Source organism: Mobula hypostoma, chromosome 7, assembly GCF_963921235.1.
Source record: "Mobula hypostoma chromosome 7, sMobHyp1.1, whole genome shotgun sequence".
NCBI classification, from domain to species: domain Eukaryota; kingdom Metazoa; phylum Chordata; class Chondrichthyes; order Myliobatiformes; family Myliobatidae; genus Mobula; species Mobula hypostoma.
The window spans coordinates 162618303-162645172 of NC_086103.1; the positions used below are offsets into that span (position 1 = coordinate 162618303).

Genomic DNA, 26870 nt, shown 5'->3' on the forward strand with positions numbered 1-26870 from the left:
ATTGAGCAGGCCATGTCGTTGGTATGCTCAACTCCAGGCTCCCAACTCAGGCTTTCACTTCTGAGCTCTGTCATGGAAAATGATAGGCAGAGAAAAAGGTTCAAACTTATGCTCAAGGCTTGCCTGGAAAAATACAACCTTCCTGCTGCCTCCTGGGAATGCCTGGTCCACCAGCGCTTGAAGTGAAGATGCAGCATTCAGAACCTCATGTCTGCGCGTCAGACACACACAGAACGAATCCATCATGTAACAAACTACCCGGCTGCCTACCCCATTATTCTGCAGTTCCTCTATTGGCCCCATATGTCACCTCAGAGCACACAAAATCAAACACCCCTCCCACCCTGACATTTTTTTCTCTCCTTCCCCGCCCCCCCCCCTGCAAAATCAGGCAGAAGCTGTGAACATGCACCATCAGTCTCAGAGACCTCAGGGACAGTTCCTTTCCCACTGTTATAAGATTTTTGAACACCCACTTGTACATTAATGAACACTTAACCTTGCAATCTAACCTGTCATAGCCCTTGCATCTTATTGACTACTTGCATTGTAACTTCTCTGTAACTGTAACACTGCATTCTGTTATTGCCTTTCTCCTGTACTTCCTCAATGTATTTATGTTTTGAAATGATCTGTATGGCATGCAAAACTAAGATTTTCACTGTCTTAATGTATACTTTGTGGCCACTGTATAAGGTACACCTGCTCATTTGTGCTAGTATCTAATCAGCCAATCATGTGGCAGCAACTTGATGCATAGAAGCGTGCAGACGTCAAGAGGTTCAGTTGTGGTTCAGACCAAACAGCAGAATGGGGAAGAACTGTGATCTAAATGACTTGGGCATGGAATGGTTGTTGGTTCCAGATGGGGTGGTTTGAGTATCTCAGAAACCGTTGGCCTCCTGGGATTTTCATGCATAACAGTTTCTAGCATTTACAGAGAATGGTGTGAGAAACAATAAAAATGTCCAGTGAGTGGGAGTTCTGTGGGCAACACCACTTTGTTAATGAGGGAAGTCAGAGAAGAATGGCCAGACTAGTTCTAGCTTATAGAAAGTTGATTGTAATTCAAATAACCATGTGTTACAACAGTGGTATGCAGAAGATTATTTACTGCACAACACTTTGATGAGCTATGCCAGTAGAAGATCATGAACGTAATGAAGGTAGAGGAGGTACCCAATAAAATGCCCACTGTGTGTATGTGAAAATAATAAACCAGTTTCAAAACCAGACTGCAAACAAGTCACCTCAATGGTGGGAAGCCACCTAAGAAGAAGATAAGACGCTTTAAAACACTGAGCTTCCAGCTATTTTTTCCCACAAACTCACAGCTGTGGATCCTGAAAATTTTTGTAAGAGTCTGAATGATCCTTGGGATTTGTTTATCTCCGTCTTTCACAAGTTGGAGGTTTCAGCTGTCTTTTGTACCAATGTGCTGGAAAATTTCTGTAACTCAGGGTTAAGTGATTGAATTGAAAATCTACTACATTATGTACAAACTCTAAACTGCTGTTAAAATCTAACTAGTTTTTGTCACTCATGTGTCCATTGACAAAGGCAGCATTGCATTATTATGGTAATGAAGGGCTAGTTTTCGACTATCAGATGGCTGATTAGTTTAGTGAAGTAACACCCTGGCCAGGAGAGTTATCAGGAAGCCCAGTCCATTTCGGGCAGTGGGTTTGCTTGACGTGTTCCCCTAGGGTGACAATTGATTCCCCCAGTCCAGCTCACTGTCTCTGGGATAGGGGGCGTGGTCACTGACGTTTGGCATGGGGGGAGGAGGGGATTTCATCACTTACAAAGTGGTTAAGGTGAGTATTCTGGATGTATTGATGGGCAAGCCAGATGAGGGAGAAAGGAATAGGAGGAAATATGATATTTTACAATGGAAGGTGGTGACAGAGGCTTATGGAAATCCAGCGTGGAGCAGATAGACTGAATGGTCCGTCTCAGATCTGTAACTCCTCTGAGCTTGTTCTGGTCTGTTTCGAGTCATAGTGTCATAAAATATTACAGCACAGAAACAGGCCCCTCAGCCCATCTAGCCCATGCTGAACAATTACTCTGCCTAGACCCATCAATCTCCCTCCATTCATATACCTACCCGATTTCTCTTAAATGTTGGAATCAAACCTGTACCTGCTACTTCTGCTGGCAGATATCGCCATTCTCTGATTGAGAAATTCCCATTCATGTTCCCCTTAGACATTTCACTTTTCACCCTTAACCCATGACCTCTGGTTCTAGTCTCACCCAACCTCAGCGGAAAAAGCCTGCTTGCATTGACCCGATCTTTCTTTCAGTTTTTATTGAACAGAGTATCCAGAGTGCACAGCTTGTGCACTTGCCAACAAAAATGACTTTTGGTCATATGGTTGATTGGTAAGGCTCTCTGAATGTGTACAAATTATAACAATGCCATTATTCATCCATTAGATAAACTGATTTCCTTTCTTCCAGAGAACTATGTTGAAGTTTTGCGAGAAGGATATTGTGAAGAAGGTATTAATGTGGAAATATTAAGTTTCTGGTCAGATTTACAATTGATTTACTTCGAGGATTTTGGAATCTATAATTGATTTACTTCGGGGATTTTGGAATCTAAAATCACTGAAAATCCAGGAAATCACCTGTATAATCAACACTTCAGAAGAAATTACTGTATAATCATTTTTTTCTTATCGTGATGGATATTTCTGCTTATGCAAATTTCCGTTAAAACACACCATTCCACAAGGAGTCTGATTAGTTCAAATCTGGTCAACTGCTGCTGCATTCAAACTTGTTATTTCTAAGAAGGAGGGAGGGAACGTCGACTCAGACCATGAGAGGCCTGCGTCGGGCATTTTCATGCGTTACAAGGCGCAGATTGGAAGTCTATGTGGGGCACCACTCCTTGCACAGACACTGGAGTAATGTGTGATTAAGTGCCTTGCTCAAGGACACAAACAGCTAAGGCCCGAACTAACAACCTTCAGATCACTAGATGAACACCTTAACCACTTGGCCTGGTGCCCAACTATTTCTAAGAAGCTATGTGAAAAAAATAGGTAACATAAATTGAGTTCAAGGCAGATAAATTTAGCAGTAAGTAAGAAAGATTATTCTGCAAAAATTTGCACAGTTCATTCAGGGAACTGAGATTAGTCTCTGTGAAAACTGATACAGAGCATGATCAGGAAGTGCTGTTCTCTGAAGTAAACTTGTTTGAAACAGGAACTGGGTTGTTTCTGAGGAAAGTAGCTTATTTTTTCTTTTTCCAATTTTTTAAATTGATTTCTATATAGAAGAATACAGAGTTCAAGAGAATACATATTATAAAACAAAAGAAAACATATAATAATACCAGATACAGTATATTGAATCACATTAACAAACTCCTTACTCTATATTCATATGGATTAGATTAATTCGTATATTAGAATATAAACAATTTTATTTAAAAAAGGGATCTACACCCACTACCAAAGTCGAAGCTGTTTGGGGGGGAAAAAAAAGAAAAAAAAATTTATCTGATAATAAAATTTACTATTAGATTAGATTATGAGGAGACGCAGTCCTCTTTTATTGTCATTTAGTAATGCATGCATTAAGAAATGATACAATGTTTTTCCAGGATGATATCACGGAAACACATGACAAACCGACTTAAAAACTAGCAAAAACCACATAATTATAACATATAGTTACAACAGTGCAAAACAATACCGTAATTTGATAAGAACAGACCATGGCACGGTAAAGTCTCAAAGTCTCTCGAAAGTCCCATCATCTCACGCAGACGGTCAACCTCCAGCGCCGCCAACTTGCCGATGCAGCACACTGGAAGCATCCGACCAAAGTCTGACTCTGAGTCCGTCCGAAAACTCCGAGCCTCCAACCAGCTCTCTGACACCGAACACCATCTCTGCCGAGCATTCCAACCCCGGCCCTGGCAACCGGCAATAGGCAAAGCCGAGGATTTGGGGCCTTCGTCTCCGGAGATTCTCGATCGCACAGTAGCAGCGGCAGCGAAGCGGGCATTTCAGAAGTTACTCCAGGTGTTCCTCCACGCTTCTCACAGCTATCTTCATCAAATCCGGATTGTGCACGGCCCCTAGTTACACATATCGATATCAATTGGAACAGCCACGCGCGCTGTGTCGCGCCGCCATCTTCTCCTCCTGCCAACTTCTGTACTTTAACAGGAAGTCAAAGATTATGAAAATAATTTAAAAACAGCCCCCAAAAATTTTGAAAATCTTGGTTAGATTCAGAAATTGAACAATGAATCTTTTCTAAATTTAGGCATGCCATAACATCCCACAACCACTGAGCATGGTTTGGTGGAACAGCATCCTTCTATTTAAACAAAAGAGCCCTTCTAGCCATAAGAGAGATAAAGGCCAGAATGTGCAGATCAGATGTCTTCAAAATTATTTCTTCCCTTCCAACAATACCAAATAGGGCAGTCAAAGGATTAGGCTTAAAATTTACTTTAAAGAGTACAGAAAAAGTTTGGAATACTCCCTTCCAATATTTTCCAAGACTTGGGCACGTCCATAACATATGAATAAGTGAAGCTTCTCCATTGTTACACCTATCAGAGTAGGGAAAGTAGTTTATTAAAGGACATGTGGAGTGTGTGATGATGTGGCATAAGATGAGGTGGCCTGGGTAGGGAACGAAAAAGCACTTGATGGGCTAAGTGGGTGTGAAACATGATGAGCAGATGGAGCCAAGTGGGGAGTGGGAGAGGGAGGGGTCCATTTAGGACATGGAGGCAGGCGGAGCCATGTGGGGAGTGGGAGAGGGAGGGATACATTGGGGGCACGGAGGCAGGTGGAACCTGCAGCTTTCACTGAATTATCATCGATGGTAGCCATGCTTTAAGTTATTTGATTTCTCAAGATGGATTAAACAGAATCACAGAAACATTATGTCATTGAACCAGGCCATGGTGTGAGACTTCACTGACTATCCCATTGAGGCATACAATAATGTTCTAAGTCTTATGAGGAAAGGTTGAGCACGGTTGGGCTTTTCTCTTTGGAGCGAAGGAGAATGAGAGGTGGCTTAATGGAGGTGTAGTAGATGATAAAAGGCATAGACAGAGTGGCCAGCCAGAGACATTTTCCCAGGACAGCAATAGCTAGTGCGAGAAGGCATAATTTTAAGGTGATTGGAGAGAAGTATAGAGGGATGCCAGTGGTAGGTTGTTTTTATAGTGTTAAGTGTATGCAACGCACTGTGGGAGTGGTGATAGAGGTGAATATATTAGGGACTTTTAAGAGACTGTTAGATAGGCACATAGATGAAAGAAAAATAAAGTGCTACGTGGAAGGGAAACATTAGATTATCTTGGACTAGGTTAAACTGGTCAGCACAACATTATGGGCCGAAGATCCTGTACCATGCTGTACTGTTCTGTGTCAAATGAGGTATATTAATACAGCTGAGATCTGGAAGTAGAATTTGTCCCTATTTGATATTTCAGATGAACCTGTTGTATAGACTTTCCATTAATTGCCACAAGGTAGAGCGACACCAAACTTAAACGTTATGCAAATAATCTGATACCAATTAAAGTTATTTTTGCTGAAATACCAGTTTAAATTCCATCATCCTAGCTATAATTGTTATTAAAAATGTGGAAAAAAATTACCTAGCCCTCAAATGTTTTAAAAACTGGAAGGATCTTCAAATACTTTGGCAGTGGGGTGGTGCAACTTCTCAGCCTCAGAAGCTGGGGTTCACTCCTGAGCCCTGCTGCTATCTATGTGGAGTCTGCATGCTCCCCTTGTGACTGATTGGTTTCTCCGGTTTCCCCCCACCCCTCAAGGGCAGGTGGATTGATGGGTTCATCAGCCACTATAAATTGCCACTGGGTAAGTTGGTCAGCAACCAGGAATGTTCTGTGAGCCAGACATGATGAGCTGGAAATGGCCGCTTTCTTTGTCATAAGGGAATATGAAATAATATATTGAATTATCATTGAAACGTCCTTCAGGCTCACCAAATTCATAGTATTGCAAGACTCTGTGTGTGTGTGTGTGGAGGGGGTTGGGGAGTAAGGTGAGTGTGAGTGAGTGTAAGCGTGGAGGGGGTTGGGGAGTAAGGTCTACTTCTCCTCAATCTTAGGTTTTGATGTTTCTGTCAAAATTTTGGGCTCAGTTTCAAACTGTCTGCAGAGAATACAGCAAAATATATTTCACTGGTTCAATAGAACGTACACAGTATACAACCTGAAATCCTTACTCTTCGCCGACAGCTACGAAACAAAGAAAAAACCCCAGAGAATGAATGACAGAGAAACGCTAGAACCCCAAAGCCCTTCTCCCACTTCCTCTGCACATTCAGCAGCAAAGCATCAACCCTCCCCCAGCTTGTTCCAGCAAAAAAGCATCAGCCCCTCCCCCCCTCCAACCACCATGAGGGCAATAGCAAGCTCCTAGAGACCATAATCTATAGTTCATCAAAAACTACTGTCCATCCCAATGCTTGAACATCTCAACAGGCCCTCTCTCTCACTAACGAGGGAGGGAGGGAGATGCTGATCCTGCCACAGCGAGAGGGGATGCCAACAACTCACCATTTCGATGTTACAATCTGCAGCGTCGCTTATTTCAAGTTCCCCCTACTCGAGAATCAGCAGATTCTCTCCCACTGTCGAGAGAGAGCAGTTGTTCGAGTGCAGAGGCATCTGACAACCGCACCTACTGTTTTAATGTTTCAATCTCCTGTGACGCTTCAATCTGCGACATCAGCGGCAAACTGGGTCATCCTCAGGGCTGCGCCCCCAAACAGCACACATCTTTCAGGCTGCTCCTGGAGATCCCAAAACACAGGCTGCTCAGCAGGTTCTGAAGAGCGAGAACCCACCGTCCATGAAGAATGTAGTTTGTGCACAGCTGTAGATCGCTGGCTCCAACAGGACCTCAGCCACTTTGAAAAGGGAAAGAAAAGACATGAGAAAAGGAGATTTAAACTGTTTTGCAGATAAATTTGAAGAAGTCGCCCAGGTCTGCAAAACCTCTGGCTCTTCCCACTCCTTTTTAAAAAAAAAAGTTTATCTAAGACAATAGTTATTTTTATCTACATTACATAAAAACCAAGGAAATTCCCATTATCTCTGCTGTGCAATATAAAGCCAGACAAATTATATTTTCTAGTCATTCAAGAAAGTTCTAGCTAATATGGCCTTGACCGCAACTTTCTCACCTGTTCCTCAATGGTATTCACTCTCCAGTAGTCCAGCAGCTTTGTACTCACTCACTGACTTGGTCGCTACAACATCCCAGGCTTGAGAGTTTAAAATGACGCTCAGAGTCAAAACTACTACTAATGGGTGACTTTTTTTAAAAGGCTAATCCTGTCTAACTCTAGACCATGAGGCTATCAGATATAGGAGCAGAAGTAAGCCATTTAGCCCTCTGAGTCTGCTCAGCCATTCCATCATGGCTGATTTATTATCCCTCTCAACCCTATTCTTATGCTTTCTCCCCGTAACCTTTGACGCCCTAACTAATTAAAAACCTATCAACCTTTGCTTTAAATATACCCAATTGCCATCTGTGGCAATTAATTCACAGATTCACTACCCTCTGGCTAAAGAAATTCCCCCTCATCTCTGTTCTAAGTAGATGTCCCTCTGTTCTGAATCTGTGCCTTCTGGTCCTAGACTCCTGCACTATAGGAAACATCCTCTTCGCATCCACTCTATCTAGGTCTTTCAGTATTCAGTAGTTAAAAGGAGAACCATCGTCTCATCATCTATCCTGTCGATATCTCTTAGGGTCTTGTAAGTTTCAATTAGGCCACCTCGTTCTTTGCTAATCTCCAGAGAGTGTGGATAGAATCTGCTTCACGGTTGCATGGAAACCAACACTTTGTCTGGGGAATCAACCTAATGAACAAAGAAGCACTGAAACAAATTAATTAAACAATTAATCAAGCATACTTTGGAATTAATATATCAAAGATCTGTTTTAATTAATCTTTTCCTCATCTTGTGAGATGTTGTTTCTTTGTTCATGGGTGAATAGTGCATTGGGAATCTCTGCAAGTTGTTGAGAGTCGAGCAGCACGGTAGCATGATGGTTATAGAAACATAGAAAATAGGTGCAGGAGTAGGCCATTCGGCCCTTCGAGCCTGCACCGCCTTTCAGTATGATCATGGCTGATCATCCAACTCAGAACCCTGCACCAGTCTTCCCTCCATACCCCCTGATCCCTTTAGCCACAAGGGCCATATCTAACTCCCTCTTAAATATAGCCAGTGAGCTGGCCTCAACTGTTTCCTGTGGCAGAGAATTCCACAGATTCACCACTCTCTGTGTGAAGAAGTTTTTCCTAATCTCGGTCCTAAAAGGCTTCTCCTTTATCCTCAAACTGTGACCCATCGTTCTGGACCCCCCCAACATCGGGAGCAATCTTCCTGCATCTAGCCTGTCCAATCCTTTTAGGATCTTATACGTTTCAATCAGATCCCCCCTCAATCTTCTAAGTTCCAACGAGTATATTCATAACGGTATTACTGCGTCAGCAGTAAGATCAGAGTTCGATTCTCACTGCTGTCTATAAGGAGTTTGTACATTCTCCCCCGGCCCGGTGGATTTCCTCCTGGTGCTCTGGTTTTGTCGCACATTCCGAATATGTACAGATTAGGGTTAGTGATTTTGGGGCATGTTATATTGGCACTAGTAGCTTGGCTTCCCAGCATAATCCTCGCCGAATTGATTTGACACAAACAATACATTTTCGCTACATCTTTCGATGAGTATGTGACAAATAAAGCTTTAAAGATCTTAATCATTAAATATTGACTTTTATCATCTCCTTTCTGCAGACAAAGGGCAACCTTTCAACAAAGATAATGGATCATCTGTTGAAGAGTCCACTGTGCCAGCTTGGGTGACTGTGGCAAGAAAAAAGCAGAAGGGTTACCAAGAACAGTATATTGGCAAAGAAGCTAAAACGCCAGCCAAAGAAGTCAAAGCTGATAGCGAGAAGCAACAGGAGAGAGACAAGGTAACGTTGTACCATGTTGTCGTCATGCTCAGTCCTAGTTCATATCCTATGTTATGTATTGGTCATGATTACATTTTGAAAAGAGCCAGATTTCTAAATTGTCCTCTATTTCCTTCAATGAAACCTGCTACTCATTTAATAACATGAGATTCTGCAGATACTGGAAATCTTAAGGAACATACACAAAACTCTGGAGGAGCTCAGCAGATCAAGCAGCATCTATGAGGAGGAATAAATATTCAACATTTTGGGCTGAGACATTTGAGTCCTGATGAAAGGCTTTGGCCTGAAACGCCAACTGTTTATTTCCCATCATAGATGCTGCCGAACTGCTTAGTTCCTCCAGCACTTTATATGTGTTACTCATTCAATACGTGGCCTGTAATGTTGAATTTAGGATATAGCTTTAACCTGTTCTGAGTTTATACTTTATACTTTATTGTCGCCAAACAATTGATACTAGAATGTACAATCATCACAGTGATAATTGATTCTGCGCTTTGCGCTCCCTGGAGTACAAATCGATAGTAAATATTAAAAACTTAAATTATAAATCATAAATAGAAAATAGAAAAGGGAAAGTAAGGTAGTGCAAAAAAACCGAGAGGCAGGTCCGAATATTTGGAGGGTGTGGCCCAGATCCGGGTCAGGATCCGTTCAGCAGTCTTATCACAGTTGGAAAGAAGTTGTTCCCAAATCTGGCCATACGAGTCTTCAAGCTCCTGAACCTTCTCCCGGAGGGAAGAGGGACAAAAAGTGTGTTAGCTGGTGAGTTTGTTATGTGTTTTGGGAAAAATACTTTTAATATATTTAAAACGAACTGTCACTTTGGTTTAGATTGTGCCTTTTTTATGCAGCAAAACACCCCAAAGTGGTTAAAAGAACAGTGTGTTAAAAAGTTGACACTGAGCTGCAGATGAAACATTAGGACAGTTGATCAAAAACTTTGATTAAAGAAACTGGATTCGAAGGAGGAGGTGACAAGTCAGAGAGGCTTAGGGAGGAGTTTCACACCTTAAGGTTGTGGCTGTTGTGTGTACAGCCAAAGTAGTGAATGAATATAAATCAGAATTGTACAAAATCCAAGAATTTGATACCTGATGCTCAGGAGATTCAACAGTGATAATTTTATAAGTGTAAAATTATGGTCAGCTTCTATGCTACAGCAGAGTCTTAAATAGATTTCCATTCCAATGTAAATGAAGAATCATTCATTGTAATTGTTGTTTAAATACAAACACATTTTAAATCTTTAAAGCAATTCATTTGGAGATTATTGGTAGCCAATAGTTGATTCTGTTTGAATCTTTCACTCAGGAAAATGTTTGGTATGAAATATCCTATCCCATTGAAGTGTGAATCCAAAGTGGGGTCTTCAGTCTATAGATGGGTGAACCACAAAATGAACTCTTTGCACCCAAAAAGCTTCAGGGTTAGATTGATCTTAGTGTAGGTTAAAAGGTTGACACAGCATTATGGGCCGAAGGGACTGTACTGTGCTGTAACGTTCTATGTCGTTTGCTTCTCTGACATCTGCCAGTGATGAATAAACCTGATTGTAGGAAGAAGACGCAATTGCTTTCTTGTTGATTTGATTGCACTAACTTTACTTTTGCCATCACTTTAAACCGAAGGAGATGCTTCTCTCATAATAGACAGCTCAGTTTTGCAGCAAAGAATTACTTCAGTGAGAAAGAGCAGTTTTAAAAAAATGGCTGTCAAAAAGGAGCAAATTGGATTCTCTACATGCAGGAGTTCCTCTCAAATACTGGAAAAATTATTAATGTATGACAGGTTCTGACATGCTGATTTTTATAAGCAGTACAATTTTTATGATTTAATTTTCGCTTCGGAATGACAAGCTTCTTGTAAGTGACAGACTGACAGGGTGTAAATGCTCTTGATTTCCAGGAGTACATGTCAATCTACAGTGAAGGATCACTGCTGCAGCATAATACAATGAGGAGAATATGATGAGAATCTTTTGAGGGAAGTCCCAACCTTTTTGAGGAAACTCCCAACACTTTGAGGAACATCTCCTCCAAATGAGGAAAGCTAATCTTCTGAACTTGACCTTGTTTGGGATGTGGCCCTTATTTTGCAGTCTGTGAAACACACTGGTCTCCTTTAGACTGTGAATCTTGTTACCACACAACAAACAGAACAGATAAATGGGAAAACTAAGTTATGGTTTCGGTTCACCATTCACCTGTTGTCAAGTTCAGGGTAGGAGCAATTGGCAAATGAGGCCAAACTGTTCAAGATCAAAGGACTGAGGAAACTTTTTCACAGGCTTGCTATCCCAATGTAAGGTCATTTGTCCTTGCTAACAGCAATAACTTCTAGATAGCAATTATTAAAAGTATATGCAATTATTCTATAGCACTATATTCTATTGGTTTAACCAGGACTTAAAATTGTTTACACTTAATTTTCATAATTATGGGGTCCAGTGTCCTTGTAGGCAGGTTGAGTAGAGTTGTTGGGTGGGTTTAAATTAAATAGGCAGGGGTATGGGAACTGGCGTGATAGTGCTGAAGGTGAGGTAGTTGGTTTACAAACAGTGGCAATGTGCACTGAGACTCCAAGCTAGAGGCTGATAATAGGGCAAATAGGATGAGCTGCAATGTAAGAGGTGGACAAAATCAAAAAGGGTGAATACAGGACTGAAGGTGTTATATTTGAATGTGCTCGTTGTACGGAATAAGATAGATGAACTTGTTAGAAGTGTTATGTATATTGGCATGTATGATGTTGTCTGCATCACTGAATCATGGCTGAAAGAAGATTATAGCTGGGAGCAAGGATACACATCACCTTTAATAACTTTTAAGTCCAAGGATACTCATTGTATCGAAAGAACAGGCAGAAAGGCAGAAGGGGTGGTGTTGCTCTGTTGGTGAAAAAAAATTAAATCAAATTTTTAGTAAAAGGTGACATAGGGTCCGAAGGTATTGAATCATTATGGATAGATCTAAGGAACTGCAAGGGTAAAACGACCTTGATGGGAGTTATATACAGACTCTCAAACAGTAGTAAGCAAGTGGTCTACAAATTACAATGGGAGATAGCAGGTGCATGCCAAAAGGGCAATATTACAATGGGGGATTTCAGCTTGTAGGTTGATTGGGAAAATCAGATTGGTGCTGGATCCCAAGGGGGGGAGTTTCTAGAGTACTTAAGAGATGGATTTTCAGAGCAGCTCGTGGTTGAGCCCACAAGGGGATCAGCTGTTCTGGATTGGGTGTTGTGCAATGAACCAGAATTGATTAGAGAGCTTAAGGTAAAAGAACTCGTAGGAGCATGTGATCATAACATAATTGAATTCACATCAACATTTGAGAAGGAAAAGCTAAAGTCAGATGTATCAGTATTACAGTGGAGTAAAGGGAATTACAGAAACCTGAGAGAATAGTTGGTCGGAATTGATTGGGAAAACAACACTGGCAGGGTGACGGCAGAGCAGCAATGGCTGGAATTTCTGGAAGCAATTCGGAAGGCACAGGATATATAGATCCTAAAAAGGAAGGAGTATTCTAAAGGCAAGATGACGCAACTGTCTCTAACAAGAAGTCAAAGCCAACATAAAAGCCAAAGAGAAGGCATATAACAGAAGAAAAATAGTGGGAAATTAGTCAAATATTAACAAAAGGCAACTAAAAAAGTTATTAAGAAGGTAAAGATAGAATACAAAAGTAAGCTAGCCAACAATATTAAAGGTGATACCAGAAGTTTCTTCAGATATATAAAGTGTAAAAGAGAGGTGAGAGTGGATATCGGACTGCAGCAAAATAATGCTGGAGAGCTAGTAATGGGAGACAAGGAAATGGCAGACAAACTGAATAAGTATTTTGCATCGGTCTTCACTGTGGAAGACACTAGCAGTATGGTGAAAATTCCAGGTGTCAGGGGTCATGAAGTGTGTGAAGTTACCATTACTAGAGAGAAGGTTCTTGGAAACTGAAAGACCTGAAGGTAGATAAGTTGAGGTGGACCGGATGTTGTACACTTCAAGGTTATGAAAAAGGTGGCTGAAGAGATTCTGGAGGCAATAGTAATGATCTTTCAAGAATCACTGGATTCTGGAATGGCTCTGGAAGATTGGAAAATTGCAAATATCATTCCACTCTTCAAAAAGGGAGAGAGGCAGAAGAAAGGAAACTATAGGCCAGTTAGTCTGACCTCAGTGGTTGGGAAGATGTTGGAGTTGATTACTAAGGATGTGGTTTCGGAATACTTGGAGGCACATGATAAAATAGGTCATAGTCAGCATAACTTCCTCAGGGAAATCTGTTGGAATTCTTTGAAGAAATTACAAGCAGGATAGACAAAGGAGAACCAGTTGATAGTGTGTATTTGGATTTTCAGAAGTCCTTTGACAAGGTGCCACACATGAGGCTGCTTAACAAGCTACGAGCCCATGGAATTACAGGAATGATTCTACTATAGATAAACCAGTGGCTGATTTGCAGGAGGTGAAGTGTGGGAATAAAAGGAGCCTTTTCTGTTTGGCTGCTGGTGGCTAGTGATGTTCCACAGGGATCTATGTTGGGACTGATTCTTTTACGTTATATGTCAGTGATTTGGATGTTGGAATTGATGGCTGTGTTCCAAGGTTTGTAGACGATTCAAAGATAGGTGGAGGGGCAGGTAGCTTTGAGGAAGTAGAGAGGCTACAGAAGGACTTAAATAGATTGAGAGAATGGGCAAAAAAATGCAGATGGAATACTGTGTTGGGAAGTGTATGTTCATGCACTTTGGTAGAAGAAATGACAGGATTGACTTTTTTCTAAATGGAGATAAAATACAAAAAACTGAGGCACAAAGGGACTTTGAAATCCATGTGCGGGATTCCCTGAAGGTTAATTTGCAGATCGAGTCTGTGTTATGGAAGGCAAATGCAACGTTAGCATTCATTTTAAGAGGACTAGAATATAACAGTAAGGATGTAATGTTGAGACTTTGTAAAGTACTGCTGAGGCCTCCCTTGGAGAATTGTGAGCAGTTTTGGGCCCTTATCTTAGAAAGGATATGCTGAAACTGGAGAGGGTTCAAAGGAGGTTCATGAAAATGATTCCAGAATTGAATGGCTTATCACATGAAGAGTGTTTGATGGCTCTGGGTCTGAATTCAGTGGAATTCAGAAGAATGAGGGCTGACCTCTTTGAAACCTATCGAATGTTGAAAGGCCTTGATAGAGTGGATGTGGAGAGAATGTTTCCTTTGGCGGGAGAGTCTAAGACCAGAGGATACAGCCTCACGATAGAGAGGCATCCTTTAGGAACGGAGATGAGGAGGAATTTAGGTGAATCTGTGGAATTCGTTGCTACAGGCAGATGTGGAGGCAAAGTCTGTATATATATTTAAGGTAGAGGTTGATAGATTCTTGATTGGTCAGGTCACAAAGGAATGCAGGGGGAAGGCAGGAAAGTGGGGCTGAGAGGAAAATTTGATCGACTGTGATGAAATGGTGGAGCAGGCTCGATGGGCCAAATGACCTACTTCTGCTCCTATGTCCTATGGTCTAATTAGATGGACTCTTGCCCTTAAAAACTCGCTTGCTGTGGCCTTGCACCGTATTGACCACTGCAGCTGCATTTTCTCTGTAACTGTAACACTCCATTCTGCATTGTTACTGCTTATCCCTTGTATTACCTCAACTTACTGATGTGCCAAAATGATCAGCATGGAAGTAATGTAAAAAAAAGATTTACATTGTACCTGGATCCATGGGTCAATAATAAACTAGTCTACTTTTGGAAAGTGGATTTTTTTGTTCTGTATACTCTTGGGCTGCATGTATGAAAGTCTGACCGTTGTCATCTAGATATTAACTAGCCTACCAAGCTGTCAGTTGCTGGCAACTCAAATGTAGGATTTGTGCAGTGTCTTAATTTCCTCAACATTTATCATTGTCACACAGTTTTGTAATTGAGTTCTGGATTGTGTTGGCTCTGCATTTATCTCCCAGTCTTTGCAATTTATTTCCAAACCATTCAGGTTGTCCGTAAGGATTTTTACTGTCCTTATTTGTTCACAGAAATTATCCATTGGGAAGATGGCAAACTGCTTCTAATCAATAATCCAGGAAGCAGCCTGTCCCCATTGATCCTTGCCAATGATCTTATCATTGCACCATGCAAACCATCCTATCTGGATGTATTGCAACTTAGTATCGCAACTGCTCTGTCTGTGACTGCAAGAAATGGCAGATAGTTGTGGACACAGCTCAGCATATCATCACACCATAGACTCGGTCTGTATTTCTCATTGCCTCTATAAAGCAAACTGCATAATCAAAGACCCCAGACATCTCAGACATGGTCTCTTCCATTGGACATAAGATACAGAAGCCTGAAAGCATATATCACCAGACTCAAGGACAGCCTCAACAGCACTGTTGTAAGAATATTGAAAGGTTCCCTAGTACAGTAAGATGGACTCTTGACTTCACAATTCCTTGTGCTTTAGAAGAGGAGTTGAGGACAGCATCGATCAACCACAATCGCCTTGAATGGTGAGGCAGGTTTGAAGGGTCAGACTCCTGCTCTGATCTTCCTGCATTTCAAATTCTCCTGTCATCTCCCATGATACTGCAATTCTGTGCATAAGGGAGTCTCGTGTACTCCCAGTTTTGCGACAAATGACAAATAGAACAAAAGAGATCTTTGCACAGTAATCCATTGCAGGTGTGACTTATAGAAGGCCATTGTGAGAGCCAAGAGACAATCCCAAGTGAAGCTAGAAATAGAACTGGATGCACGACAGCTAAGGCAGGGATTGCATGCCATTATTTCCTACAAGGTGAAACCTAACAGCATAAATGACAGTGACTCTTCACTCACCAACGGGTTCAATGCCTTTTGTGCACACTTCAGAAGGGAAAATAAAACTACACCAGAGCAAATTCCCACAGAATTTGGTGACCCTGTGATCTCTGTTTTGGACTCTGATGTCCGAATATCATTTAAGAGGATGAACCCTGTGCCAACAAACTGGCTGGAGTGTTCACGGACATCTTCAGTCTCTCACTGCCACAGTCAGAGGTTCCCACCGGCTTCAAAAGGGCAACAATTACCCCAGTGCCCAAGAAGAGAAGTGTGAGCTGCCTCAAAGACCATCTCCTGGCAGCACTCAGATCTATTTTAGTTAAGTACTTGGAGAGGTTGATTATAACTAGAATTAGTTTGTGTCTGAGTGAGGACCTGGATCCACAGCAATTTGTTTACCACCAGAACAGATCTAAAGCAGACACAATCTCACTTGTCCACTTGGCTTTGGAGCTACTACAGTATGTGTGGATTACGGCTCTATGTTCAACTCCATCATTCCCTTGACTTCAAAACCTGGGCCTCTGTACCTCCTTCTGCAACTGGATCCTCGACTTCATTACCAGGAGACCACGGTCATTGTGGCTCCATAATAGTATCTCCTCCTCACTATCAACAGATGCCCTTACGATGTGTGCTTAGTGTCTCTCTCTCTCTCTCTCTCTCTCCTCCTCCTCCTCCTCCTCCTCCTCCTCTTCCTCTCTCTCTCTCTCTCTCTCTCACACACAGCTCAACTGCCATCTATAAATTTGCCAATGACATCACTGTTCTTGGGGGAATGAGGTGCAGAGGAGTGAGATGGATTGGCTACCTGAGTGGCGTACAATAACAACCTTGCACTCAACATCAGTAAAGAGTCAGGAACTGATTGTGGACTTCAGGGCAAGAAAACACATTAAGCAATCAGCAGTGGAAAGAGTGAGCAGTTTCAGGTTCCTGCATGTTAGCGTCTCAGAGGCTCTATCCTGGGCCCAACACGCCGATGCAATCGCAAAGAAGGCACGTTGGTAGCTCTACTTCATTAAGAGTTTGAGGTTATTTGGTATGTCACCACATGCAAATTTCACATAGATGTAGGTTGGGGAGCATTCTGATTGATGTATCACAGCCTGATATGGAGACTCCAATGCATAGAATTGAAGAGGCTTATGAGTACAAAACTCCCTAATATTGAAGAGATCTTCAAGAGTGAGTGCCTTAAGAAGGGAGCATCCATTATTAAGGGACCCTTACCATCAGGACATGTCCTCTGGTTACTAGGGAGAAATATTGGAGCCCTGAAGACTGACACTCAACGAATTAGGAACAACTTTATCCCCTCTGCTGTCATATTTTTGAACACTACCTCGTCCTTCCTTTGCACTATTATTTAATTTTCTAATTAATAGATTTTATGTCTCTGCACTACACCGCTGCTGCAAAACAATAAATACTATGTCGTGTATCAGGATAATAAATCTGATAGTGAAAAATCAGAATTATATTGCCAAACAAACATTCAATTTCCTTCTGCATTTCTTTGAGTTGAAGATGGTATTAAGTCACACGATTAGTCAGTTCTAGCACATTGATATATTATTACAGCTAAAATCATAAATGTGGTATTTGTTTACTACAGTCTTGAGATTTTCATTAGTAATAATTAGTGATGTTGCCTTCATTGGCCTTGTACTGGAATACATTCCTGCTTTCATGCTTAGCTTGTACAGTGATGTTGCCTTGCAAAATTGTAAACTGTACTTGCAAATTACACTATTTTTCTTCGCAGGATGCCACGAATGCACCCATTGAATCTAAAAGCACCCACCCTAAGTCATCGACCATTAGCAAGCCTACCCAAGATTACAAATTGGAAATAAAGGCATCTGTGTCAGAACCTCAGAAGAAAACTTCGCCTAAAACCAGTCCTGTGACAGGTATGAACAAAGGCAACGACTTTTTTGTTCTTTTGGTATATTAATTGTAGAAATTTTCATCAAGGAACTTCTTCTATAAGCAGAGGTAGGTAATGATGTATATTAAAGATTGAATAAATTAGGACTTTATTCCCGGGAGCATAGGGGATTGAGAGGAGATTTGATAAAGGCATGCAAAATCACTAGGGGTATAGACTGGGTAAATGCAAGCAGGCTTTTTTCACTGAAGTTTAGTGAGACTAGAAGTATAGGGGTCATGATTAAGGGAGAATAGTGTGCTTTATGGGGAACATGAGGGGGAACTTCTTCACTCAGAGAGTGGTGAGACAGTTGAACAGGCTGCCAGCTGAAGTGGAGGATGAGAGTTTGATTTTAACATTTAAGAGAAGTTTGGATAGGTACATGGATGGGAGGGGTATGGTCCAGATGCAGGTCGATTGGATTAGGCAGTTTAATAGTTTGGCTCAGACTAAATGGGTCAAACGGTGTGTTTCTGTGTCATAGTACTCTATGAGATATGAAGGGATAAGCAAATGTTTGGTTAAAGAGTTGGTTCTTTGATTCTTAAAGGGAGGGGAAGAAGAGGGAGGTTAGGGAAGGATTAGGGGTCAAGCAGCAGGAAATTCTGTTCTCAATAAAGTGAAGACTAGAACATAGAGCACAGCATAGGAACTGGCCCTTTATCCCACGGTATAGTGCTAAACTAATTAAACTAGTAATTAAATGCCTAACTTCTGCCTATGCGATATTCCTCACAATCCCTTCATTCTTTACCTATTCATGCATGCAATGTATTTAGCCAGAGGGTGGTGAATCAGAGGAATTCATTGCTGTAATGGGTGTGGAGGCCAAGTCACAGGGTATATTTAAAGCAGAGGTTGATAGGTTCCTGGTTAGTAAAGGTGTTAGAGGTTACGTGGAAGAAGGCAAGAGGATGGGGTTGAGACGCATAATAAGTCAACCGTGATGGAGTGGTAGATCAGATGAGATGGGCTGAATGGCCTAATTCTGCTCCTATGTGTTATGTTACTACCTGAGAGCCTTTTAAATTCTCTCTTACTTGCCTCCACCACCACTACCCTAACTGCACATTCCAAGCACCCACCTCTCTCTGTGTAAAAACATTTTGTCCGCACAACTCCTTTGAACTTAACCCTCTCACTTGAAATCCATGCCTTCTGGTATTAGACAGTCCAACCCTTAGAAAAAGATACCAGCTGTCTATTCTATCAGAGGTTAAGTGTTGCCTGTTGTGCGTCAAGGAGTCAATGTAACTCAATGAGAGCAGTTCTCCAGCAGATGTACTGCAGGCAAATAGGATTAGCTCAGATGTCTCATTTTTCACCTCCTACAGCCCAGACACCAATTGCAGAGCACTCTGCCTCACCAGCAGGCAGACATGGGACTGGTCCTAGTCCAACAGCTAACACAGCAAACTGTAGAAATCTATAACGTACTGACTCCTCTGTGAAAACTGCAGCCCACTGCTGGCAAATGCACTTTTTTTTTAGCATGTCGCACCAGACAGTCAGCCATTCTTGTCTGGCGCGTGGTGTCAGGATTGGTCTCCTTTCGGATTAACCGGGTCACGATATGAACGTTCCTGACTTGACTCTTTTTTTTTAACGTGGCCGAGTGGCTAGCTCGACGCTCAACCGGGCACGGATGGAAAGCGTGCTTGGGGTGGAGGGGGGTGGTGGCCCGACTTGGATTTGAACTCCGGAGTCTTCGCTTTGGAGTCCGGCGCTGATGCCGTTGCGCCACCAGCTGGCCAATTGGCAAATGCACTGTCCCTTTCCTATTCTCGAGCTATTCTTGAAATTATTTGCTGAATTGAGATGGAGACTAATCTGTTACCTTGTACAACTGACATAATGTGGCAGTATGGTAGTTTGAAGTGGCCAGCATCCAAATGACCTCTCCCCAAAATAATTTAAGACTTGTAGCATTAAACTTCTGTCTCTTCCCAACTTTAGCACAATTTATTCAGCAGATGACTGGAGATTGTCTGCAAAAAACAGCCCCACTTAAGCCTGTAGCAAGTAGCACTGGAACATAAATGTAGAACTAATTAAGAAGGACTGTGACAGCTTAATTAGAGGGGTACTGTATTTAAAGTAGAAAAAAATAATTAAACTGAGCAATGTTTTGATAATAGAAATCATAGTTCAAAGTATATTTTCATTATGACTATTAATTGCTAATTATAAAATTTATTTAAAGCCCAAATAGGACAATATTTGTATGCGGAGGAAGGAAATTGATTTTTGGCTGTTAATTATTTTGAAGATATTTAAAATAACATTATTTACATAACTTTCTGTTCATATCCGTGCCCCACATGACTAAGATCCCCGTGTGTCAAAGCAATTTACTTTTTCATGAGGTGTTTCAAAATGTTTCTCACAGATGAGACAAGGCACTGTAAAATTGCAAGTCTAATGTAATTAGTGTAATATGTGAATTCCGTTTCTCCCGACATGCATGAGAGTATTTTTTTAAAAAAAGTCTTCTTTTTCCTATAGTAAATAAACATTCGTCGGCAATGACACAGAACACTAGTGACAAGGATGGAAGAGATCAACACAGCAAAGATAAAGTTTCCCCTTCCTCCAATCAGCCATCGTGGATGGAACTGGCTAAGAAAAAGGCAAAAGCTTGGAGTGACATGCCACAAATCATCAAGTAGCCTCCCACGTGGAACCTCTAAGTTATACATGGAAACGTATTTGCTACTGGCTGTTGGATATGCATTAGTTTGTCTGCAGTGTTGATTGATGGAAAGGTAGAATCCCATGTTGGCAAACTGTAGATGGTCCTTAGCACTCTGGCTTCTTTGTAAGAACAAAACTAGGTTTTCTTTAGTCTTCTACATCTAGCGTAATATGACACTGGGCTCTTGTAAGGATAGAGATATGGAGGCCTGTCTGATTTGATTAATCATTCCTGAAGGGATGATCCAGAGACCATGTAATGATCTCCTGCCTTGTGCAGGATGTTACTGTGTATAAAAACATATGCCTTTATGCCTCCCAGTTGATTGCTATACTTAGAGAATTAGCCTCATTATTTTCTTGCTGAGTTTGTTTGATGTACAGGAGATGATGTGAGATGAACAAAATGGGACAAGACAAAAAGATGCAGAGCTGTTTCCTTTATCAAAAACACTCTAAAAATCTGAGTTCAAGTGATCCACAAATCTCTCGATGTCTTCTAAAGTGTTCTCTCGCATTTAAAAGAATGAGTGTTTTGGATCAGGTGTATAAAAAAACAAAATATATTTCTAAGCTTTTTAAGTTTTGCTAATTTTCTGTAATGATTTGTCATTCTGTGTTACAGTTCCACTCCTTAAAAAAGCAAAACAATCACAAGATGTGGAAAAGGTGTGTAGATACTTTATCTGGTTAATGATGGCTGTATTTGTATTTGGGTTTTTGCAGCATCTCACTGTTTTTTTTACCAGTTGCTATTTTTACTTCTGAGTGCACAGGTTACCCTGTAGTGTGTTCCAGGATCTGGATTGACATGGGATAGATGTGTTGCTTGCTTCTATAATCAACAGATTGGGTGATTTTAACTGATTAAAGCTGACATTAAAATCATGTCAGTTTCTCCCAGCTGAAGTGAGTAAGAAGCAGATATTTGGCTGTATGAATCGGCTGGACGATCAGTAGCTTGGAATAGGGGATCAAGTGAGTAAAACAAGGCCTAGATCACCACCTGCCCCATCCTTTTACTAATACAGGAGTCACTGACTGCATTGCAACCAGTTAGCCCATAATGGACCCAGACGTGACATGCAAATAAACCCCCTGGTATGGAAAGCTTTGGGAGCCCTGGGTCCAGAGGCACTACTTGCCCATCGATGCTGCACTTACCATGTGTCATGCTGCTGATAAGGCATCCATGTGTCCTGGCTTATTGTGTGCATCTTCAGCTGAAGTACAGCGTTACTCCCTGGCTTAAAGAGAGCATTCACACATATCCAAAAATATTAACCACAATGGATGCACCCATTTACACGGGGAAATTGTTAAGACATTTTCAAGAATTTTGTCTCATTGTGTGAAAATTATATTGCCTCAGCCTGTGTTTAAATATTTGTAGGAATGCAATTGCACTATAAGTCTTATCCTTCTAATTGTTTACCATATACATAGGGAGTGCGAACTTTAGTATGTAAATATATACCTGCCAAATTATTTTGTTAAATTGCCAGAAGTTATCTTTCACTGTGATACAGGTATGTTTAGTACAACAACGTAAATATTTTGAATGAATCTTCAAGGACTTGTAATTCAAAAACAAAGTGCTAAAACCATGTATCTTTAGTTAGTAGATTCTGATCATGCATGTACTAATAGTAGTCTACTGAATATACACCACCACTTAAAATACAATGTTAAACTGTTTACATAGTAACAATGCAAAAAATAAGCAGTGAAACTTTTGTTCATCGTAAGTTACTCAGTGTAGTATCTTTTGTTCTCTCAATATCTCTACAAACTACATTTGCTCTTGCCATCTGCATGTTACTGGTGACGTAATAATTTATGTCTCAGTACATATTTGTATGTATGTACAGGTATCTGTGTATATATTTAGAGTACTGTGTGTAGCATCATGCACACTTTGTGATTTCATCGTCACACCATGTAACTTGTATTTCATGGACAACGAGTGAATTCTGTCAGTAATGTTAATTGCTGAGAAGTGTAAATACTCAGAGTGCACTCTTGTAACATGTTGCCCTACTGCTTATTCAATTTTCTAAGTAAAGAGCCACGATTCTACTTCGTGAATGCTGACATGAGTAAAGAGGTTACAGTATGAAAAATACCAATGTTTTTTCTCCACCAGAGAGGAGACAATGTTAAACCTTGTGATAGCATTTTAATGTTGGATAGAAACTACAAAATTGATAAAGGCTGACTGATCCCAATGTTTTAAAAAATATATTAGCGCTTGCTTTACTATTCTCTCAGTGACTTAGCACAGAAGAAGCAGGTCAGTGGTGGAACAGCATTGAGTTGATTTAGGATGGAGATTTGGTACCCTACTCCTTTTTATTCCTGTGTGCAATGGGCTATTGGCAGGGTGAAGCCAATACCCCTGAAAGATCAGGAAACGATGAACTCCTCCTCAAACTGGTCTTTCATTATCCAGATGACCAATCCACAGAGCCTCAGAACAGAAGCATATTATGAACTCCTAACTACATTGACGCATGACCCAGAGCGAATTTGGGAAAATAACTGGGAGGATTTTCCTGTTTCAGGATAGTACTCTGAAAATAAACTGGCATCCACAGGTGTACGACACAGACTGCTGAAAACCATTTTGGTTATAGGCCTTCCGTAATAAATGAAAATCGACCAGGGACTGCTAGTGAACGGCCATATGCACTTAACTTTGTGTGCTAGGCCCCTGTACAGTGCATACATGGAAAATAACTGGTTTCTACAGCAGTGTATCTGGGTTGGGAGGAGTGGGGGGAGTTGGGAAGAATGGGAGAGAGTCAAATCAGAGAATTGGAGCCTCAGCATGTGATCAGGAAGTTGTGACTTAGGGACTGGGGAGCGATGCTTTGTGGGCCAGAGGCTGAGGTTTAAGAAATGGGAGGAGGTTGAAGATTGGTGAGTGGTTGGGTCAATCTTAGGTGATGTACTGCGATGGGTGACAACGGTATAGACAAGGACTTCAGGAGAATTTTCATTGGTTGGGTCCCAGCAGCACCAGGGAGCCTTCTCAGGGGAACCCCCCTTTAAGTGGTGCAACCGCAGATCAAGCAGCTCTATTAAATCTATGTGGCCCGAAAGTGGGTATGGCATTGTGATCCAAGTGTTTCTTGGGGAATGATTTTATGATGTGTGCTTCTGATAAGGAAAGTATATTATCACGCGAGTGATTCATGACCGGAAGGGACTGGTCAAATCTCCAGAGTGAGGCAATTTGACCTGGAATTGAAGTAATTGCGTTCCACTGTAGAAAAATATCAACTTTTACACAGTTGATAGAAGCCTGAACGTCTAGGCCTGCATGTCTTTGAAAACACTCTAACATAACAAAGTACTGGCACATACCTGATGAGGGACTGCAAAATTATGGATGCCAAGCATGAAGAGATCTGCAGATGCTGGAAATCCAAAGCAACACACACAAAATGCTGGAGGAACTCAGCAGGCCAGACTGCATCTAAACCTGGATTTGACTCTCTTGCTATGGCCAACTCCCAGCTCCCTTCAGATGAATAGTCTCAGCCTGAAACTTCGTCTTTTCCATCGCTGCTGCCTGGCCTGATGAGTTCTTCCAGTATTTTACGTGTGTAAAGTTATGGATGAGCTGTGACCTTGTCAGAGATCGAACATTCCAGAAAATGTTGCCCTTGATCTCCCTGCCTGCTAATTTAACAAAGGACTTAACTTGTTCAAAGCAGAGAGGGTTGATGCTTGGAGAATGATAGTTGTACCACCTCTATGTATGTGGGCTCCATACAGCAATTTCCCTGTTAGGTCACCATATACCTGAGAAAACGTTCTGCAAAACAATGTGAGCCATTACTCTGAGGCATTCTTATGGTGTGGTTGGCTGTATACATGGCATGTAGTTCCAACTAACGTTGAAATGTACAGTGCATTCCATATCAGTTAATCCATTTGGGAATTAGGGATTACTCAGCGGTGTCCCACTGTATTTGTTCAAAAACCCTGTAATAACAAACCTGGGAAATGCTGTGAAATTTGTGAATCAATGCCTTGATAGGGGTTCATGCTGTGTATGCTTGATGTTTTTAAAACCGTATAACTTTGCCAATTAGATGTCAGTGAAGCTGTTATGGCTTCAAGATCTCCAGTCAACTGGACACCCAACATCACTGTTCTGCACTAGACTGTTAAACAGCATTGTCTTTGTGTTGCTAAATTTACACTACCTCTCCTTACTTTTATATTGCTAGAACTTCCTACTTGTTAAATCATGATGGAAATTAAAGGATTATTTTTTACTAATCTAAAGTTGGCACTCTTTGTAATGAAACCAGTGATTTATAATTTTTTAAAGCTTATCTGTGTCTGGATGGTATCTCAGCCTAACTTTCATTGTTAATGCGTTTTCAAAAAATACAATGATGGGCACCTGATAAATTTCGGAGCTGCATTGTGATATTGGTTTTCAGTGGAACTTCATGCTGGTGCTGATACAATTATACCATTATCCACTTAACGTTAAAACCACCAGCTCTACAACCGGACTTCAAAGTTATCCATCCAAACATTAAATGTCTTTGGATAGCGAACATAATTATCCACCCTGTGCTCGCGGTTACAGGTACAATGTTGGCTTGTATCCACATGATGCAGCTTGCCAGCAGTTCTGAGGAAAACTACAGTATCTTCACAGGTATTATTTTATTGTCAGATGCAGTGAAAAACTTAAGTTTGACGAGCCATTCAAATTATGCTAAGGTTAAGTTTCAAAACATAAAAACTTTGAGATATTACAAAGGAAAAGACAGTAATACCAATGTAATAGTGTTACACTTACAGAGAAAGTGCAGGTGGACTACAAAGTAAGAGGACATGATGAGGTAGGCTGTGAGATCAGAAGTTCATCTTTAACATACAGGAGGTCAGCTTTATAACAACGGAATAGAAGCTGACTTTAAGCCTGGTGGTACGTATTTGGAAGCTTCAGTATCTTCTACCCGATAGTAGTGGGGAGAAGAGAGAACACCAGGGGTGGGAGGGTTTAATGGTTTAATATCAGAGAACATGTACAACCTGGAATTCTTACTCTTTACAGCCATCCACAAAACAGGAAAAAACCCAAAGCATGAATGACAAGCAGCAGAACCTCACCCTCCAAAGTCCCCCTTACCCTTCCCACACACAAGCAGCGGCAAAAGCTAAAGCATTTTTATTTATTATTATTTGATTATTTACTGATTTTATCTATTTAGAGATACAGCATGGTAATAGGCCACTTCAGCCCAGCAAGCACACACCACCCAATTATACCCATGTGACCTATTAGCCTCCAAACCCGTACATCTTTGGAATTGGGAGGAAACTGGGGTACCCGTAGGAAACCCATGTGGTCGCAGGAAGAACGTACAAGCTCCTTACGGATCGCAGCGGCAAATGAACCAGAGTCACCGGCATTGTATAGTGTTACACTAACCACTATGTTGCCACGTCACCTGTTTTGCGGGCTGCTTTCCTGAGGCAGCAAGAACTGTAGGCTGGAGTCTTCTTGTCGTCCGAGCTGAAGGTCACATTCCAGTGTATCTGAACCGATTGCCCAGCCTCTGAACCCACCACCTGAGTACACGGATAGAGTGTACGCTGTCCTTCATGTGCTCTGTATCCCTGGCTTTACTCTACCCCTACAACCCCATTCGTTTGGTCAGGGTAACTTTCCTGGGTGGAAGAGAGATGTCCAGGTCTATGTTATGTGTGTGTGTTTTTTTTTAAGGTAACTTCATTTTTAATAATGTTTTAATTAATTTACATCAGGTTGCATTGTTAATTGGATTTCAACTATTTTAACAGTTGGGCATCAGAATAATCCTGGATGATGGGTAGTTGGACATTGGTATTGTGGAATACTGCCAGTCCGGTTCACTGCTTTGTCGGTGAGACCGACAGTGGGGGATCTGCGTGCCCTCGGTTGTAGCACGGACTAGGCCTCGTGCCGCAAGGTGGCCTGTTGCAGCCGCCCAGGAGGGGAGAGCCCAGAGGCAGCCTGGCAAAAGTTGGGGGCTAGCCCATCCTGTCTGTGCTTCCCACCAGAGTTCGCTCAGTGGAAGACGAGCTGGATTCCATTTGCAGACTCGTTCTTGCTGACAACATCCATGTACCGTCAATCTACAAGGTGTGACACTCATGGAATTGGGCTATTTTTTTTTTATGCGACTGTATATTTACTACTATCTTGCATGTGCTCTGTGTGCCTCGTGCTATGTGTTACTGTTGGTACTGCGTTTTGCACCTTAGACCCAGAGAAACGCTGCTTGCTTTGGCCATATTCATGGATATCCATGTACGGTTGAATGACAATTAAACTTGAAAATGCTGGAGGAACTCAGCAGGTCCAGCCTCTGCAGGATCTC

At 41.5% G+C, this 26870-nt stretch overlaps 1 protein-coding gene across 9 annotated transcripts in view; it reads left to right on the forward strand.

The window, feature by feature from the left end:
• LOC134349718 (CRACD-like protein) overlaps positions 1-24790 on the forward strand; it is a 207782-nt gene extending 182992 nt beyond the window's left edge. For 8 of the 9 annotated variants that reach the window (XM_063054466.1, XM_063054467.1, XM_063054472.1 and 5 more), the window contains 4 exons: positions 2467-2508; positions 8834-9015; positions 17614-17761; positions 20287-24790. In XM_063054466.1, coding sequence (XP_062910536.1) covers positions 2467-2508; positions 8834-9015; positions 17614-17761; positions 20287-20450 — 536 coding nt within the window. In that variant the 3' untranslated portion in view covers positions 20451-24790. The remainder of the gene's footprint in view (positions 1-2466; positions 2509-8833; positions 9016-17613; positions 17762-20286) is intronic. The other variant, XM_063054465.1, reaches the window with a different exon arrangement.
• Positions 24791-26870: the final 2080 nt, after the last annotated feature.